The sequence below is a fragment of the Polistes canadensis genome, unplaced genomic scaffold, assembly GCF_001313835.1.
Source record: "Polistes canadensis isolate GaletaPanama2010 unplaced genomic scaffold, ASM131383v1 scaffold_182, whole genome shotgun sequence".
Lineage (NCBI taxonomy): Eukaryota > Metazoa > Arthropoda > Insecta > Hymenoptera > Vespidae > Polistes > Polistes canadensis.
The window spans coordinates 212,832-229,866 of NW_014569729.1; the positions used below are offsets into that span (position 1 = coordinate 212,832).

The window sequence follows — 17,035 nt, forward strand, 5'->3', positions numbered from 1 at the left end:
AATTTTTTTATTCATTAAAATATTTAGATTATTTTTAATTATTATATTAAAATCTATTAACATTATAGTTAAATTTTTTATGTTTATTTCTTACGTACGTAAATTCGATATATATAAAAAAAAGTTTAGAAGAAACATTAAAAAAATTATTAAACATGTTAAAAAAACATAATTATAGATATTAATTAATTGTTAAGTATTTAATACATTAAAAGATTCATTATTATTTACTCATTTGCTAATTTTTCTTTTTAGTGAGTTCCAACTGCTCGTGTAATCAATTTTAAGATGCCCATATGTATTCAAATCAAGATTTAATGGTGTCATCATATGTGTCATATAATTATCTTCCACCGGAGACATTCCTGCATAATATTCTTCCACGTTATACTGCAATTTCTCTGTTAAAGGTAACAATTATATACATTTACAATAAAAAAAAATTTATAACAAGAAAACTTTATAAATTATAATAATAAATTATACCTAAGTGTCGTACGCTGTCATTCGGCATATACTGACGAGAATAATTTTGTGTATATCTCGAATTTGTATTTGTGCGTGTTTGCGAGCTTTCATCTACGGATCTGTAATCATAATCCGATATCGAATAATTTTCCATCATTTCGCAAGATGCTAGAGCTGAAAAATAACAAAAATATTGAATCTTATGCACCAATGGATCGATATTACAATTTTTATTAGTATTATTATAACTCATAATCAGATTATATAAAAAAAAGAAAAGTGATTATGTAGGTATGTGTGTATATGTGTGTGTAAAACAAGAGTATAAACGTTGGAAAGTTAAAGGAAACAATAAAGTATTGTTTGTATTGGTTAACAATTTGTTCCGCCCGAGTTCATTAAACTTTTGCTTGATTAGATATTGTAGAAAAACTTCGAACAATAGCTTGAGGCGGAGTTTATTAGAGAACAAGGGAAATTTGATTACAAGTGCAAAATAGAGAAATTCGTTTGCTTTCAATTGTATGTATATATGTTCTAAGCTTCTTCCAACATGATACTCTTGTATGACATACATGGTATGCGTGCACACGTAAACGCATGAGTGCATCAGAGGTGCATTTAAATCGAGTTATGTATCATAGTCATTTATGGATTTCTCCTTGATTATCGGGATGTATTAATTATTAATATCATTCTAATCCAATTACTTGAAGATAATTATAGAATCAAAAATATTCGTATCTTCGTGTAATTTTATTTTTTTCTTTTTAAATAATTTAAATCTTCAAATATAATTATTTTCAAGTAATATTATCGATTGCAATGAATTTATTTCTATTATTTTTCTTGTATTTAATTATTGAATATCCTAAATTATTCCTATATTGAAATTGGTTTGTTTTTTATTATAGATTTGATTAAATTATAAGAAAAAAGAAATCAGAAATAATTTACCAGAAATAGGTGTGTAGAGGGAATAAGAAGGAACACAATTTGTAACTTCATCTTCATAGATGGGATGACGATGATAATGGTAGGCATTGTTTTCCATTCTGCAGGACGAGTCACTGTAGAACTTCTGTGTTAAACTTGGTATACTATACTGTGCTTCTCTTAATGATTGGCTATACCTATTTTCACACGACAGAAACTATATTATTTCGGTTCTCATTACTATGCAACAAGTACTGCAATTTACGTGCGAAGTATAGACATTTTTTCAATTAAATGAAAAATTACAAAATTAATTGGTAATAATAATCTGTTAAGAAAAAGAAATATTGTTCATACTCGATCTGATTTTCCGTTCGAACAAAATGTTTAGCTTTTCCGTGACCCTGTTACCAACGACGCGTGAAGATCTTCATTTCTCACGAAATAACGCGTTTATGTCTTTTATACGTAAAATTATATGCGCGATATTTACGCTTCTCATAATATTTATTATTTGTCATATTATTAATTAACACTCGTTCAAATTCCATTCATATTTGGCTAATATTTTCCTTTTTTTTTTATTTTTTGTTTTATATGAATTGTTTATTTGATATACAAATTAACTTAAAAATAAATTATACATTATAGATATTCATTTCTTACCAATATTCGGATTGATAAGAAGTTTGTCGTTCCTGTTGATAACGCTGCGTTGGAACATTAATACTATATCGTCTAAGATAAGCATAATTTTCTAAATCCCATGGATCGACGTAATGACGATCACTATTGTTCGAACTTCCACCGGAAGTAGTCCTCTGAGAATCGAACGAGTTCCAGTATATCGAAGATTCCACCGGCATTTCAATCATTTGCGAATTCTTATCAACTTGTTCCCTTTTTATTTTTACTTTTTTATGAATATTATTATTCACTTTATTCTTACCATTGAATTTCAAAATTGGTGCATGTTGTGGTTACCGCGCATGCGATTTTGCGACTGTCTTTCGTGAGGGAATATCGAGCTCGCCAAACCATTATTTACCTCTCTTCTTTTCCTCATAACTTACTGTCTCTCTCTCTCTCTCTCTCTCTCTCTCTGTCTATCTTTCTGTTTTCCCCTACTTTAACTGATCCTTATTTCTTTTTCTATCCCATTAAATATACATTCACACGTAAACTCCGAGTGAAACTCCTTTCACACCTGTAATATATTCACCTCGCTTCTTGCGTGTATATATGAACAGGTATTTAGATATTAATGTGTTTCTTACGAATTTCATAAATACATACATACATACATACACAGGTAGTTATCATGATTTTTGAAATCGATAAACAAGAAGTTGCTTAATAATGAAAATTCACAATTAAACGCAAACTTCGAAAGAAATATATATATAAATATATATAAATGTATATGAACCTTCGAATATATTAAAAAAAATCAAATCATATTAACAAATAATGAAATAACTTCAAAATATATAAATAGCATATATTTTTCTAAAACATCAGGTAAAAAAAAGACAATTTTCTTCGAAATAATTATATTCGTTCCTAAATATTGATTTAAAATTATAATAATTACTTTATACTATTTTTATTCGTTATTTTGAATTTGGATGAGATCATACATCTTAAATCGATAACTTCATGTCTGTAAATTCCAGGTAGCAAGGAGGATAAAACTACGTGAGTGATAGCACCAGTGAGACCCCAAACACGATGTTTGCCGCCGAGATAAGTAGGCAACATCGAGATATTGCGAAAGTGCGTAAAACGACATAAAGATGGATTGCAAAGATCTTTCAGGTATATGACGAAGGCCTCCTCAACCTCGTCTGGATTTATTTCTAAGTTTTCTGGATCAACTTCACCCACGTAGCCCAATACTGGCATTACTGTTAGATTTTTGGCTGGAAACAAATTGCAACATGCCCATACGTCGATCTTTTCTTTCGGTATTTTTAACTCTTCCCAAGTTTCTCTTAACGCGGTCTCTTCTAGGTCACGATCAGTTTTGTCGTACATTCCACCCGGGAAAGATACCTGTCCTCGATTTGAATTCAATTTTGATGATCTCAAGGTGTAAAGAAGACCGAGTTCCCCTTTATGAATGCAAATTGGTACTAGCACCGCCGCTTGATTTGTGCTATCTTTGTATTTTACGTTTAGTTTAAATTTTTTAAATTTCTCGATGCTTGATTTTCGATTTTGTTCAGATAGCACCTGTTCTGGCTTCAATTTCATCTCGTCAATTGTATTTAGACTCCGTTGAAAATTTGCGGACTTAATCATAAAAAAAGAAAACATTTTTTTTTTTAATTATATAATAATTAAATGATAGTTTTATTTGTATAGAATAATTCAATTTGTTTAATTGCTATAATACACGAAATATTCCATTTTTTTATGCCTTTTGAATTTAAAAACAAAAAGATTTTTTTTAAATAAATCGAAAATGTCGATAAGGAAGAACATTACCAACCGAGCAGATTTCATTTCTTATCATCGAAGATATCTGAATGTTTCTAAAAAAAAAGTCGAGTGCAACGCTATCGATGAAGTCATTTCATCAGAATGACACGTGATAAATATATTATTTTTCGTTAGAAATAAAATACTCACCAGAATTGATAACTGTAGATTTCTTGATAAGGTTCGTAACTTAACAGTTGCCATAATTTTTCTTATAAGTTAAAAGGATTGAAAGATTAAATTAATTTTTCGATGTATTTTTGGATGTGTTATGTGACATTAATCTTACTTTTTAAGTTTTTCTATTGGTCGCTAGATGACAGCTCAATCGATATGATTTAGTGATAGCCAACTTAAATTACTAAAAATTAATCTAGTTACCAGACCTAAAAAAATATATAAAAAAACTAGTCTCTTTTTTGAATTTATTGAATTTATAGAAAAAAATCTCACGTGTTACATTTTTTTTTTTTTCAAGACGTTTAATAACTTGTAAACTTTTCAACTATTACTAAAAAATGCAATGATTTAACATGGTTAGTATAGCAACTGATAAAAGTAGATAGCAGCTGATATCACAAAGTTAAAATATCAAGTTTTACACTTGATCTCTGCTTATGTATTTTATTTATACAAATTGCTAATTTATCCAAGTTAACGTCATTGATAAAATTAAAAAATTCTGAGTTTCCTGGGAGGGTCTTTATCATAGATAATTAGGAAATTACAAAATTCTTTATTGTTTTGAAGTTGGTGCTGCTGGATATCATCAATTATAAGAACAAAAAAGACTCAGGTCAACTTTTTTGTTTGGTATAGGTACATGAAAATAAAATAAAAGAAAATAAAATTCGTTCTCTTTTGTTAAATCTCCCTCTTGATTCTTATAAATAGTCTTTTGAATTAAAGATTATTCTATTGGCAATGGATCTTGAATTGCATCTTTCTACTTCGTGATATCTTGGAGAGCATAATAATTAATCGCTATTGAACTATTTTATTGGATTTGCAAAAAGTAGTTTATATAAATTTAATTGGTTAATAGAATTGTATATTTGTTGTTCCAGAAATAGATAAAACAGAAGGATGGACAAAAAAATTTGTATGTTCACCATTGCCGAGATATAAAAACTTCTAGAGATATTCAAGAAATAATCTATTATTAGGTTATATAATCTTAAATACTGAGCAATACGTAGTCATATAATTAATAATCATTAGATTATTAATGAAAACGCGATGAAAAAAATCTACTTACATAAGGTTTAATAATATATTCAAATTTTATTCCTTAATACATGTATATATAATCTAAGAATTTTTACACAATTACGCTAATAATATTAAAAATATCAAGCATTATATTAATCTTTGATATTTTCAGAATTATTTGGATTGTTTTGATCAAGAATTATCATAAATTTAAAGTCAGAGATTGTCGTATAATCAGATCGAACATAATTTGGCTTTCAAATTCACAAAAAATCGCGCGTATATTTCCATTCCAGTAACAACCAATGGCTGATGAGTATCTACCGAAGTAAACCGAAGTTGTGCGAAGTTGACCAAGCTTGTCTGAACAGACTTCATGCGTCATAGAAACGAGTAGGGAGTAATATTTCCATTGAAGAATCTCGACTGGCATGACAAGTTGAATATTGGACTAGTATTAATATCGAAAGAGAATTTCGAGAGGAGAGATCATCGCGAGTGTATCAGTCGAGGAGAAACGGTCGTGCGGTGTGGAAATAGTAATAAGTTATAAACTTATGGCAACGCGTATGACATCGTGAGAATTGTAGTGTCGACAGAAGAGGACGAAGAAGAAGGGGTGAAAAACATCGCGTAAGGACGCGTAGCGTGAAGTTGTTTTTTTTTGGGAGGTCCACTAACAACAACAATCAACAAATTTGGTAAAAGAAAGTAAAATTATGTGGATGTATCGGACTTCTTGTGAAAAAGTTCGAGGTCACAGTTGGCGTTTGACAGGCAGGCCTTCGGCGTCTTCAACGATGTCACTTGGATCAACCTTTTTTATTCTGATATCCTTGTCCTGGATTGCGTGCGTTGTAAGTAATTCTAAATATTATTTCATGTCGCGTTTAAGGCCGAACCAAATGTATAAATATATATATATATATATGCATGCATATATGTCATGAAGCCTACATGTGTATGTATATATGTGTGAGATAACCCATTTTATGTATTGTATACGATGTATATACCACACCCAATCAGAGTTCTCGTCGGCTAGTGTGCGTATAGTGTGACGTCATCTCAGTCGATGTCCGAGAAAGCCTATCGACAACTTTCGATCGTTAGCGAAGAGGAGCCTTTTATTCGATTTAATTATGCCATGTCTTCTTCTTCTTGTCCCCTTTAAGAAGAAGAAGAAGAAGAAGAAGAGGAACGTCTAGCAAGGCGTCGGAACTTTTATTAAACCGAGGTCAAAGCTTAATGTGGCCTATTAAATACAATCGAATAAATCCAACTTCGTCATTGCTCCATTATGATTACATCCATTTATTAATTCATATATAAGAAAAAAAAGAGTTATTTTTAATTATCTACTTGTTAATTTTTCTTTGTTATGTTTCTTATTATTTTTTCTTTCTTAATACTTAGGTGTTAATATGCATACGTAATCATTTTTATTAGAAGAATTTAATCTTTCGACTATGCAAAGTAAACAAAATGAGTCTAAGAAAATGAATTGCGAAATGGGCAGATTTTAACGTTCGTCCGTAGTCGTCCAGAATAAACTCTGACGCGATATGTTTTCTTCCCGAAAATTGTTTATAGTTGGTAGAAAATACATTTCATCTTTTTCTCCTGTATTATGTTCCAATGTTCTTTAATTATTCATTCTAATATAACATTAATAATATTTGCTACACAATTGAATTCTTTAATAGTACACCAATGATGACTAAGTATTGATAATATGTAATTAGAAATGATATACCAGTAAAAATGACACTAATGAGAAAGGAATGTTCCTTATCTAGTTGACTTACATTAGTATTTTATTCGGGAAGTTATACTTCTTTTTATAACATGCAATTTCAAATATTCCTTATATTCTTTTTAATTTTTTTTATGCGCATAAAGAAAATGATGACATAAAATGATAACTTAATTTTAATATCGTTCTATCTCTTTTTTTTCTTTTTTTAGTTCTTATAGATGTAATATAAATTTATAATTAATATAACACGAGATGTGCAGAAATATTATTTTATTAATAAGAAATTAAATTAATATTAACATCTTATATTTTGTTACTTGTATTGTTCTGACCTCGACCTGTGAGAGATCATTGGCCAAAGGCTTAATATGAAAGATACTTTACTCGTGAGACATTCTCAATTGATGATCGCTATAATAACTCTTGAAGTAATTGAAGAACTTTGGATTATATTATTAGCTGTACTTATGACCTTTTTCTCTCTATTAATAATTTAATTTTTTTAATATATAGTGTCTGAGTTATTACAGAGTTTTGTCGTTCATTTTTCAATAGAAATAATATTTAATGTCATAGTTTTTATTATTATAAGAATATATTTTATATATAATGATTTTTAATATCAATTTATATTTATAAACAGGTAAACAGCGCAGATACCGATCATTGTATCTGGCATGGGGAATGTTACAAAGATGTATCTACACATATCAAGAACTGCCATTATACTGGTCCTGCTCTACCATTAGACGATGAAGGACAAAAATTACTTGCAGAACAATGTCCGCATTTAATAACAGATCTAAACAAACCAACTAATACTTGTTGCGATATTAAACAATTAGAAACATTAAAGCAGAATGTTAAACTGGCAGCAAACTTTTTGAAACGTTGTCCTAGTTGCTTAGATAATTTATCTAAACATTTCTGTGAATTTACTTGTAGCCCTCATCAAAGCAGTTTTATAAATGTCACAGAAGTATTGAAAGATGATAAGGGTAATTATTTTTTTTCTTTATTTATTTGAAAACAAATTTAGTTTTTTTATAACATCTATTATTTTGTGCAATTTCCAGGTACCGAATATGTAAATCAAATAGATGTATATATATCTAACAAGTATCTAGATGGAACTTATAAATCTTGTAACAAAGTATCAGTTCCGAGCACGGGTCAACTTGCTTTAGATATCATGTGTGGGGAATGGGGCTCGAGTCGATGTTCTCCACAGAAGTGGTTCCATAATATGGGCGATGCTGCAAATAATCTTTATGTTCCTTTCCAAATTACATACATCAATACGGATAATCCTATTGGTCCATTCAAACCAATGGATCCAAAAGTCACCCCTTGTAGCAAACCATTGAATGTAAGTTAAATATTTGTTGTAGTATAAATCATGTTAACTTTATTATAATTAAAATATCTTCTAATATTATTTTATTTAACTTTGTGTATTTGTGTTTATTAGGCCCAAACTCCAGCATGTAGTTGCGTCGATTGCGAAGATAGTTGTCCAGTTCCAAAGCCGCTTCCTCAACCTCCAGGACCATTCAGTCTTTTTGGTTACGATGGATATGAAGTTACTATGATAATAATATTCATTTGTGGATCGGCTGTTTTCATTCTATTGGAAATCTGTTTCAGTAATCGACAAAAGATTGGTAAGAAGCGACAGTAAATTTATTATAATATTTTAACTATTTATTTTAACAAATATTAAAGCAAGCAAAAATCGAAAGAAAAAACTATTGCAAAGTTTGATTTTAATCTACACATAGTGTGAACTTGAAATGCTATGCATTTTAAATTTCTTTTTATGCCATATTTTGTTATAATATATATATATATATTTTGCTTTGATTTGATTTAATATACACTTACACATTAATTCGTTTGATTTTCTAGTGACTAATTTAATTTAACTATTACTAAATTCTATTTACTCATCTCTAGGACTGTAATAGACAAATCTTTATCGTTGTTCTATGAAGGAAACTTCTTAAATTAATACTATTGGTTATTTTCTGGTTATTATGGAGTGTTTTACTGTTGTTTTATAATCTATATAATAACTCTTTATTTTTGGTTGTGGTTTAATCTATTATTTTTTTATTTTTTTTTTATTTTTTTCTATGAAGTTATATAAAATATATTACATAACAAATATATTTAATGTTTCTAATAATTTTATGTTAGGTTTATTTGGAGGTAATATCAAAACGTTAATAGTGTAATTTGAATAATATTAGGATTTATTTGTTTTCTATAATACTGTGTATGTGAAATGGTATGCAGTATATATATATGAGCCGTTTATTTTAAAAGTAGCATAAGTCATCTTTTTAACAATAATTAAAGACGATTTACATTTGAGATTGGCAGAAATAGCTAGGAAATGTTTAGAAGAAGATTAGAAGGCAGGGATATGCACAAAAGGAATTGCACGTTTTTAATTTGATATTTCGTAATTTTTATAACAATAATATTGACATTTATCTTTGGAATGAAACGATTACATTAAGAGATTCTCAAGAAATTGCTTTGTATTACATAAAACATCTTAATAATGTCAACTAAAAAGCACGTTATTGCATATATTGACGTATGTACTAAACAATGAATGACACGATTATTTGTACATGCGCTAAAATACATGTCTTTAAATATTTTAATTTAAAAACAATGCAACTTATGCCAATTTCAAAATGAATGGCTCATATTGTTCTCTTGAATTTTGCATTTAAAAATAATAACACAATTTTTCACATGAGATAAGTGTGAATGTATTAATATATATGTTATATTACATACAAAAAATATATGAAAGTAATTTAGGAAGAAAATACTTTCTGATTGGTCGTGTATGTATGGTGTGTGCGTATATATAGTTGCACGAGGGGAGGAAGTAGGAAGACAGGTTGGTAGGCGCCTGGCAGCTGGTTTACACCACCCAGGAGATGGGGCTCGTATTGCTCTCGCAGCTGATCAGGAAGACAGTCCACTACAATCTAAACGTTCCAGTAGGTTTTCTTAATTCTAAATCTCTTTCTGACTTAATAATACGCTTCTTTTATTCTTTCGCCAAATTTATTTGTGTTCTTTTTTGTTTTTGCTTCGTGCTTAGTGTGTGTGTCTGTAATTTCCTTGATTATTTTTTCCCTTCATTAATTGTAATTAACTCTAATGCGAATAACATATCTATTAAGCTGATGCTGATAAGATAAGTATTTTTCAATTACCAAAACAACAAACCAAATGTTACAATTATATAAGATAATTTATATGTTTCAGCTAGTAATGTCATTTATTGCGTTAATAATAATAATGCTTGAATAAACATGTACATTTTTTTTCTTTTTTATTTCTTCTTTTTAAAATCATTTTTATATTATTTTTTATAATAAAAATTAAATCTACGTTATTTATTTTTTCTGTTTTTATTATATTTATATGTAAATCGTATAATTCATACTTAGAACATTTTAAGATTATTTTTTGTTATATTATCTTTTATATATTCTTATAGCTAAATGAACGATAACATTAAAAAGATGTTCTAAATACGATTTATAATATATTGCTTTCGTTTATGCTTAACATGTTATTGTCATTTTATATGCATATAAATTTGGTCTTCTTTCTAAAAATCGCTTTATGCGACTATTTCAATTTATACATTCCTTTTACAGGTGTTATATCAGCTGATGAATTACCTAACGGTTTTGAAGACGCTCAATCTACTTTTATTGAAAGATTAGGTGCAGGCACCGACAAATTATTACAAGAATTTTTCTGTTGGTGGGGAACAGGTAAAATAAACTTGATTTATAATTTTACATGATTATCACATTACAACTAATATAAGTATATTTTTTATTCTAGTTTGTGCATCACGTCCATGGTTAATCATTTCTTTGGGATTTATTTTTATCGTCAGTTTGGGACATGGAATAAAGTACATGAATGTTACTACAGATCCAGTTGAATTGTGGGCGTCGCCACATTCACGCTCACGCGTTGAAAGAGCATATTTCGATGAACACTTTGAACCATTTTATAGAACGGAACAAATTATTATAAGTACTGTGGGTTTGCCTAATGTAAGTAAAAATTAAGATATTACATAAAATGATATAACTTAACTTCTTGTTCTATAATTTAACATGTTGAGTTGCATGTCATATTCATGAGAATTTTAATACAATTTTCAGATCGTACATAATACATCTAATGGGCCAATAACATTTGGACCAGTATTTAACCAAGATGTTCTTAAATACGTCTTTACTCTGCAAGAAAAAATAAAGAAAATTGTAACTCCTAGTAATCACACTTTAAGCGACATATGTTTTGCACCTTTAAGAAATGCTTTCACCGGTAAACCGACGGTAGAAGAATGCGCTATTCAAAGTATATGGGGCTATTGGCAAAACGATTTAGAGAAGTTTAATACTACGACTCTTGAAGACAATTATACTGTCAATTATTTGGATCATTTTGTGATGTGTTCGCAGTAAGTTATAAATCTGCTTGAAATAATTATCTTTAGAAAGAAAATATTTATATACAAGTATTTGTCAAACTTACAATAACGTATTTTCAGAAACCCATACAATCCAGAATGTCTTGCACAATTTGGAGGACCAGTTGATCCTGCTATCGCTGTCGGTGGTTTCCTTTCACCTGGACAAGACTTACACAATGCGTCGTATGAAAAAGCCACAGCTATTATTCTTACTGTTCTTGTTAACAACTATCATAACAAAACAAAATTGCTACCAGCTTTAGAATGGGAGAAAAGGTAATATTATAAAATACTTTGGTTATTAAATAAATACGAGCAATAATTGATTATATTTAATATCATTTATCGTAGCTTCATCGAACTTATGAAAAATGCGTCGGCAAAGATACCAAATTTTATGGACATAGCATTTACTTCTGAAAGGTCAATCGAAGACGAATTAAACCGTGAATCTCAATCAGATATATTAACTATTCTTGTATCTTATATTATTATGTTTGCATATATTGCAATTTCACTTGGTCAAATTAGAACTTGTAGCCGACTTTTGGTAAGCGTTACATACGGTGTAAATAATTTCAAATATTTTAAATAAAATATAATGTTACATTTGAAACATTGATTTGTTTCAGATCGATTCGAAAATTACACTCGGTCTTGGTGGTGTTATAATAGTTTTAGCATCCGTTATTTGTTCTGTCGGTTTATTTGGATTTGTGGGTGTTCCAGCAACGCTTATCATAATCGAAGTAATCCCATTCCTTGTACTAGCTGTCGGAGTCGATAATATCTTTATTATGGTACAAACACATCAAAGAGAAAGTCGAAGACCGAACGAAACGGTTCCAGAACATATTGGTCGTATACTTGGTCAAATTGGACCGAGTATGTTACTTACAAGTGTTTCTGAAAGCTGTTGTTTTTTCCTTGGTATGTTTTATTTATCTTATTTATAGTATTTAAAAAACAACAATGTATATGATAAACAACAATGTATTATTTTATTTTCAGGTGGATTATCTGATATGCCTGCTGTTAAAGCTTTCGCTCTTTATGCTGGTATGGCATTGTTGGTAGATTTTATTCTGCAAGTCACGTGTTTTGTTAGCTTATTAGCTTTGGATACAATTAGACAAATGGTATACATTTATCTTATATTATACTTTTGAAATTATTAAGGATTATGATTGCATTAAATATTTTCTTATCTTAGAACAACAGACTCGACGTATGCTGCTTCATTCGTGGTTCAAAGAAAGACACAGGCGAAGAAGTTGTAGATGGAATTTTATATAAAATATTTAAAGTTGGATATGTTCCTTTATTGTTAAAAAAATGGGTACGCACATCTGTAATGTTGATTTTCTTCGGTTGGCTTTGTACTAGCATCGCAGTCGTACCACATATCGAAATTGGCCTAGATCAAGAACTTTCTATGCCTGAGGATAGTTTTGTACTGAAATACTTTAAAGTATGTCAAATATTATATTTAATTAAGAAGTTAAATGATTATTATTCATTTTTAAATAATCTTTTTCATTTTTTAACAGTTCTTAAATAATTATTTGTCGATCGGCCTACCAATGTATTTTGTTGTAAAAGGTGGTTTAAACTACTCCGATACACGACATCAGAATTTAATTTGCGGTGGTCAATATTGTAATAGCGATTCGATATCTACCCAAATATTTACTGCATCTAAACTATCGAACAGGTAATGCATTACATTCGAAATTTAAATAAACAAGGTAAATAAATTAAATTAAATTTATTTTTACAGAACATATATAGCAAAACCTGCTTCATCTTGGTTAGACGATTACATAGATTGGTCTCAGTTAGCTGGTTGTTGCAAATACTTCAATAAAAATGATTCATTCTGTCCGCATACTGGTAACGAAATAATTTTATATATTTTTATGTTACTCCATTTATAGTTTTTAAATCAAACGTATCTTTTAATTAATATAACAAATTTCAGATTTGTCCAGTCATTGTAATATATGTAACATAACTAATAATGCATATGGTAGACCAGTACCAATGGATTTCCAAAGATATATATCATTTTTCTTAGAAGATAATCCAGACGAATCGTGTGCCAAGGGTGGTCATGCTGCTTATGGTCACGGTGTTAATTACATTACTGATTCAAATACCGGTTTATCTACAGTGGGGGCATCGTATTTCATGGCTTATCATACAATTTTGAAATCATCTGCGGATTATTACGAATCGATGAGAGCAGCTAGATTGGTTTCAGCTAATATAACGAATATGATTAACGAACATCTTGCATCTATGGGAGAAAACAAAACCGTAGAAGTTTTTCCCTACAGTATCTTCTACGTTTTTTACGAGCAGTATTTAACTATGTGGCCGGATACGCTAAAAAGTCTTGGGATTTCTTTATTAGCCATTTTTGTTGTCACATTTTTACTTATGGGTTTGGATATTTTCTCTTCTTTGGTTGTTTTGATAACAATCACTATGATTGTGGTCAATATCGGAGGATTAATGTATTGGTGGCATATTACATTAAATGCTGTATCTCTAGTAAATCTTGTGATGGTAAGAGTATTTTACAAATATTAAAATTAAATATAAAATTTTTATAGGAGATAATATTAAGTATATATTTGAATTTAATAATAAAATGTTTATCATTTTTCAGGCTGTAGGAATAGCTGTAGAATTTTGTAGTCACTTAGTCCATTCATTTTCCGTATCTGTTAAAACAACTCGAATTGATAGAGTAGCAGATGCTTTAACAAATATGGGAAGTTCCATATTCAGTGGCATAACGCTTACCAAATTTGGTGGTATCATAGTTCTTGGCTTTGCTAAGAGTCAAATATTCCAGGTATTTCATCAAACATATTATTATATGTAACAGATATATATATAAATTAAATATGGTGTATCATTAGTTATAATTAAAAAAAAATATATTTACAGGTGTTTTACTTTAGAATGTACCTGGGAATAGTCCTGTTTGGTGCTGCGCATGGTTTAATATTCTTACCAGTGTTACTTAGTTATATTGGTAAGACAATAATAATATAAATAATTATATGAAAAATTAGATTTAATTTTAATATAAACAAGGATAACAGTGTATAGTTTAACAGCTTTGTTCGAGTCGATTATTCCAAAGAAAATAAGTATCACTTTTATTCCATAATTTACTATTTAATATCTTTTTTCTTAAAACAACATAAATGTACATTGAAAGTACATAAGATAAAATATAAAATAAAGAAAAGATGAGCTAGCATCATAGCTCCTGGTCATTTTAGGCTCACCCATGAACAAAGAGAAGCTGGCCAATCACAAGAGAGCAATACGAGGAAATTTGGACAGTGTGCAAGAGACTTCTTTAAATCATCGCGTAAGCAAACCCAATTCTCCTCCCACACCCACCACAACTACACCTACCTTCAGAGTGATTGATTTTGAGAGATAGGTGTGTAGGAGATGAACATTTTTCTCTAAAATTTGTACCATCATTTAAAATAATATTATTTCTAAATAGAAGTAAAGCATAGGATGATGGATTACTATAATTATCACCAATTATGATTAGCTTACGCACTATATATATATACATGTATATATATATATATTTAATATTGCTCGTATTTAAAAGGTATTTGTGGTTGTTATCTATAACATTATCAAACTTTTTTCTCGCCAATCTTTCATACTAACACAGCACTATTTTCTTTTTTTTTTATTATTATTTTTTAACAAGATTTGATTTCTCCTTCTTTCTCTTCTTAGCTTCTACTCTCGTATTTAATTTTTAATTTTTAATTCTTATAGATATATTTAGTAAGGGTAACGGGCTTTTTATTCAGAATAGAGATAGGGAATAATCAAATCGAGAGAATTGTATTATTTCTTATTTATATATTTCATTTAGTATCTTTGTGAGTTACAGTGAATGATTGGTTAAACGAATGTCGTCTTTGTTATCCGATCATCTGCTGTATATAGTTGCCTTTCTCATGTTATTACAACTAACAATTCTCTATTTTTTTATTTAGGAAATTATTACAACTGCAATATGCAAACAATTCCAGTTGTAGTTATTTATATATGTATGTCAAAAAATCAATGTTTTGCTTCACAAAATATTAGATTTTCTGATAAAATTCAATGATTAGAGTTTTAAAAGCATCACAACATCTTATACCTGTTACTATCCTTATTTAGTAAATTTAGAATTGTTTTCACCTCGATGAGTGTGGGATGGGATGTTGTATATGTTCTTTCAATTATTGATATGTATTGAAATTATATTTCTTTATTAATGTTACATGTTTAAACATAAAAATATTTACGGTTTAGATTCAATTGGTAAAGCTCTTGTGATTTGTTAGCAGATAATTTAAAATAAACAAAAGAGATATCCTAAATAAAATATTAAGAAAAAGTATTTTTTCTTATTAAATAGGCTGGTATTTTGTTGGGTAATTTGATATTTTTTTAATCGTTATTATTTTTGTGTTTTTTGTGTTTATATTAATTTTAGATATATATATTTATATGTGTTCACAGTGTAATATACGCTTATTATTATAGTTTTTTGGTTTTATCGTTGTCGTCGTCGTAGTCGTTGTTGTTTAATCGTTTACCACTATTTAATGTTATCATTTTAGGCGTGATGTCACGCCGAGGGGCCTGGAGAATCCAACACTGCGCCAACAGGTCTAAACATAATTCTAGGAATCAGACGCGTCGCAACGTCAAATCTCCTCTTCTCCAAAACGATATCTGTCAACAACCAACCACTTCCTACGCCAGTGTAAACGACATAGATGCGATAAATCATCATCATGTGACGTTTTAGCATTCATGAAAAAAGAAAAAAGAAAAAAAAAGAATCATCGTTGTTCAATAAAAATTAATGCAATTTTTATATGTCTAGAGACTGAAACAAAAACAAACAAAATAACAAATAATAATTAACAAATTGTGGCAACAAGAATAATTAATTTTTATATTTAGAAAATGATATTATTCTTTCTTAAAACAAAGAATGAGATGTATTAGCTTATGTCTCATATTTAAATTAGATTTACATACGTAAATGTATAGATTTATATATATATATATATATATATAAATGTATATTCTTTTTTATTTTTATTTAATTTACATATTAGCTTTTATCGTGCAATTTTTATTTTATTTTATGCAAATGCGGCAAATGTAAACAACGTGAACTAAAAATACATCGACAGTGATAATTCGTAGCGTCGAAATTTGATGATTTATTGCAATTAATTATTGGCATTTTTTTGTATTTCTAAAAACAGAAAAAAGAAAGAAAGAAAAGAAACAACAAAAAAATAAGAAAATTAAATTCAAACAAACGCGTTTAGGATATATATATATATATATATATTTTTTTTTTTTGTTCTTTACATTATTTATTGTCCGCAAGATTTTTTTTTTTATATGAATTCTTTAGTTTTATTGAAAAAGAAACTTGTGGATGAAATTCCTATTAGGATAAATTAAATTAATTGATACTGACACGATTATTCAGTTAGCAAAGGAAAGTAAATTAAATAAAACTAAACTAATTTTCTAAAAAGTATTCCAGTTAGAAATGGAATATCCTAGAAGTGGAGAGTGGA

At 28.7% G+C, this 17,035-nt stretch overlaps 3 protein-coding genes across 6 annotated transcripts; 1 reads left to right on the forward strand and 2 right to left on the reverse strand.

The window, feature by feature from the left end:
* Positions 1 to 231: 231 nt before the first annotated feature.
* Positions 232 to 2,763, reverse strand: LOC106789430. The gene is made up of 4 exons (XM_014753617.1): positions 2,071 to 2,763; positions 1,426 to 1,601; positions 487 to 642; positions 232 to 401 (listed from the first exon to the last, which is right to left on the reverse strand). Exons 1-4 carry the CDS (start codon positions 2,277 to 2,279, stop codon positions 232 to 234), a joined length of 711 nt encoding a protein of 236 aa, XP_014609103.1. The 5' UTR covers positions 2,280 to 2,763.
* Positions 2,764 to 2,945: 182 nt separating this feature from the next.
* LOC106789429 (nucleoside diphosphate-linked moiety X motif 8, mitochondrial) lies at positions 2,946 to 4,195 on the reverse strand. The gene is made up of 2 exons (XM_014753616.1): positions 4,039 to 4,195; positions 2,946 to 3,699 (listed from the first exon to the last, which is right to left on the reverse strand). Exons 1-2 carry the CDS (start codon positions 4,090 to 4,092, stop codon positions 2,995 to 2,997), a joined length of 759 nt encoding a protein of 252 aa, XP_014609102.1. The 5' UTR covers positions 4,093 to 4,195; the 3' UTR covers positions 2,946 to 2,994.
* Positions 4,196 to 5,451: 1,256 nt separating this feature from the next.
* LOC106789411 (Niemann-Pick C1 protein) lies at positions 5,452 to 16,256 on the forward strand. Of its 4 annotated transcripts, none has more exons than XM_014753584.1 (20): positions 5,453 to 5,957; positions 7,503 to 7,857; positions 7,936 to 8,228; positions 8,331 to 8,523; positions 9,751 to 9,882; positions 10,552 to 10,671; positions 10,745 to 10,962; positions 11,074 to 11,375; positions 11,466 to 11,663; positions 11,739 to 11,937; positions 12,020 to 12,317; positions 12,399 to 12,526; positions 12,601 to 12,858; positions 12,938 to 13,101; positions 13,168 to 13,280; positions 13,369 to 13,958; positions 14,062 to 14,250; positions 14,346 to 14,433; positions 14,687 to 14,853; positions 16,052 to 16,202. In XM_014753584.1, exons 1-19 carry the CDS (start codon positions 5,820 to 5,822, stop codon positions 14,851 to 14,853), a joined length of 4,143 nt encoding a protein of 1,380 aa, XP_014609070.1. In that variant the 5' UTR covers positions 5,453 to 5,819; the 3' UTR covers positions 16,052 to 16,202. The 4 variants fall into 4 exon arrangements, with proteins under 4 accessions (XP_014609073.1, XP_014609070.1, XP_014609072.1 ...); XM_014753586.1 differs by having other exon boundaries at positions 5,454 to 5,957; positions 14,687 to 14,778; positions 16,052 to 16,256; XM_014753583.1 differs by lacking the exon at positions 14,687 to 14,853 and having other exon boundaries at positions 5,454 to 5,957; positions 16,052 to 16,246.
* The last annotated feature ends 779 nt before the right edge of the window (positions 16,257 to 17,035 follow it).

Bases quoted from the DNA above. Each gene is read 5' to 3' on its own strand.
- LOC106789411 (XM_014753583.1), top strand. From the start codon at position 5,820: ATGTGGATGTATCGGACTTCTTGTGAAAAAGTTCGAGGTCACAGTTGG. The intron at 11,664-11,738 runs GTAATATTATAA...CATTTATCGTAG, and splicing joins GCTTTAGAATGGGAGAAAAG to CTTCATCGAACTTATGAAAA. The intron at 12,527-12,600 runs GTATACATTTAT...TTCTTATCTTAG, and splicing joins TGGATACAATTAGACAAATG to AACAACAGACTCGACGTATG.
- LOC106789430 (XM_014753617.1), bottom strand. From the start codon at position 2,279: ATGATTGAAATGCCGGTGGAATCTTCGATATACTGGAACTCGTTCGAT. The intron at 1,602-2,070 runs GTAAGAAATGAA...GTGTGAAAATAG, and splicing joins TCTTATCAATCCGAATATTG to GTATAGCCAATCATTAAGAG. The intron at 402-486 runs GTATAATTTATT...TACCTTTAACAG, and splicing joins TGACAGCGTACGACACTTAG to AGAAATTGCAGTATAACGTG.
- LOC106789429 (XM_014753616.1), bottom strand. From the start codon at position 4,092: ATGGCAACTGTTAAGTTACGAACCTTATCAAGAAATCTACAGTTATCA. The intron at 3,700-4,038 runs GTGAGTATTTTA...TTTATGATTAAG, and splicing joins ATCTACAGTTATCAATTCTG to TCCGCAAATTTTCAACGGAG.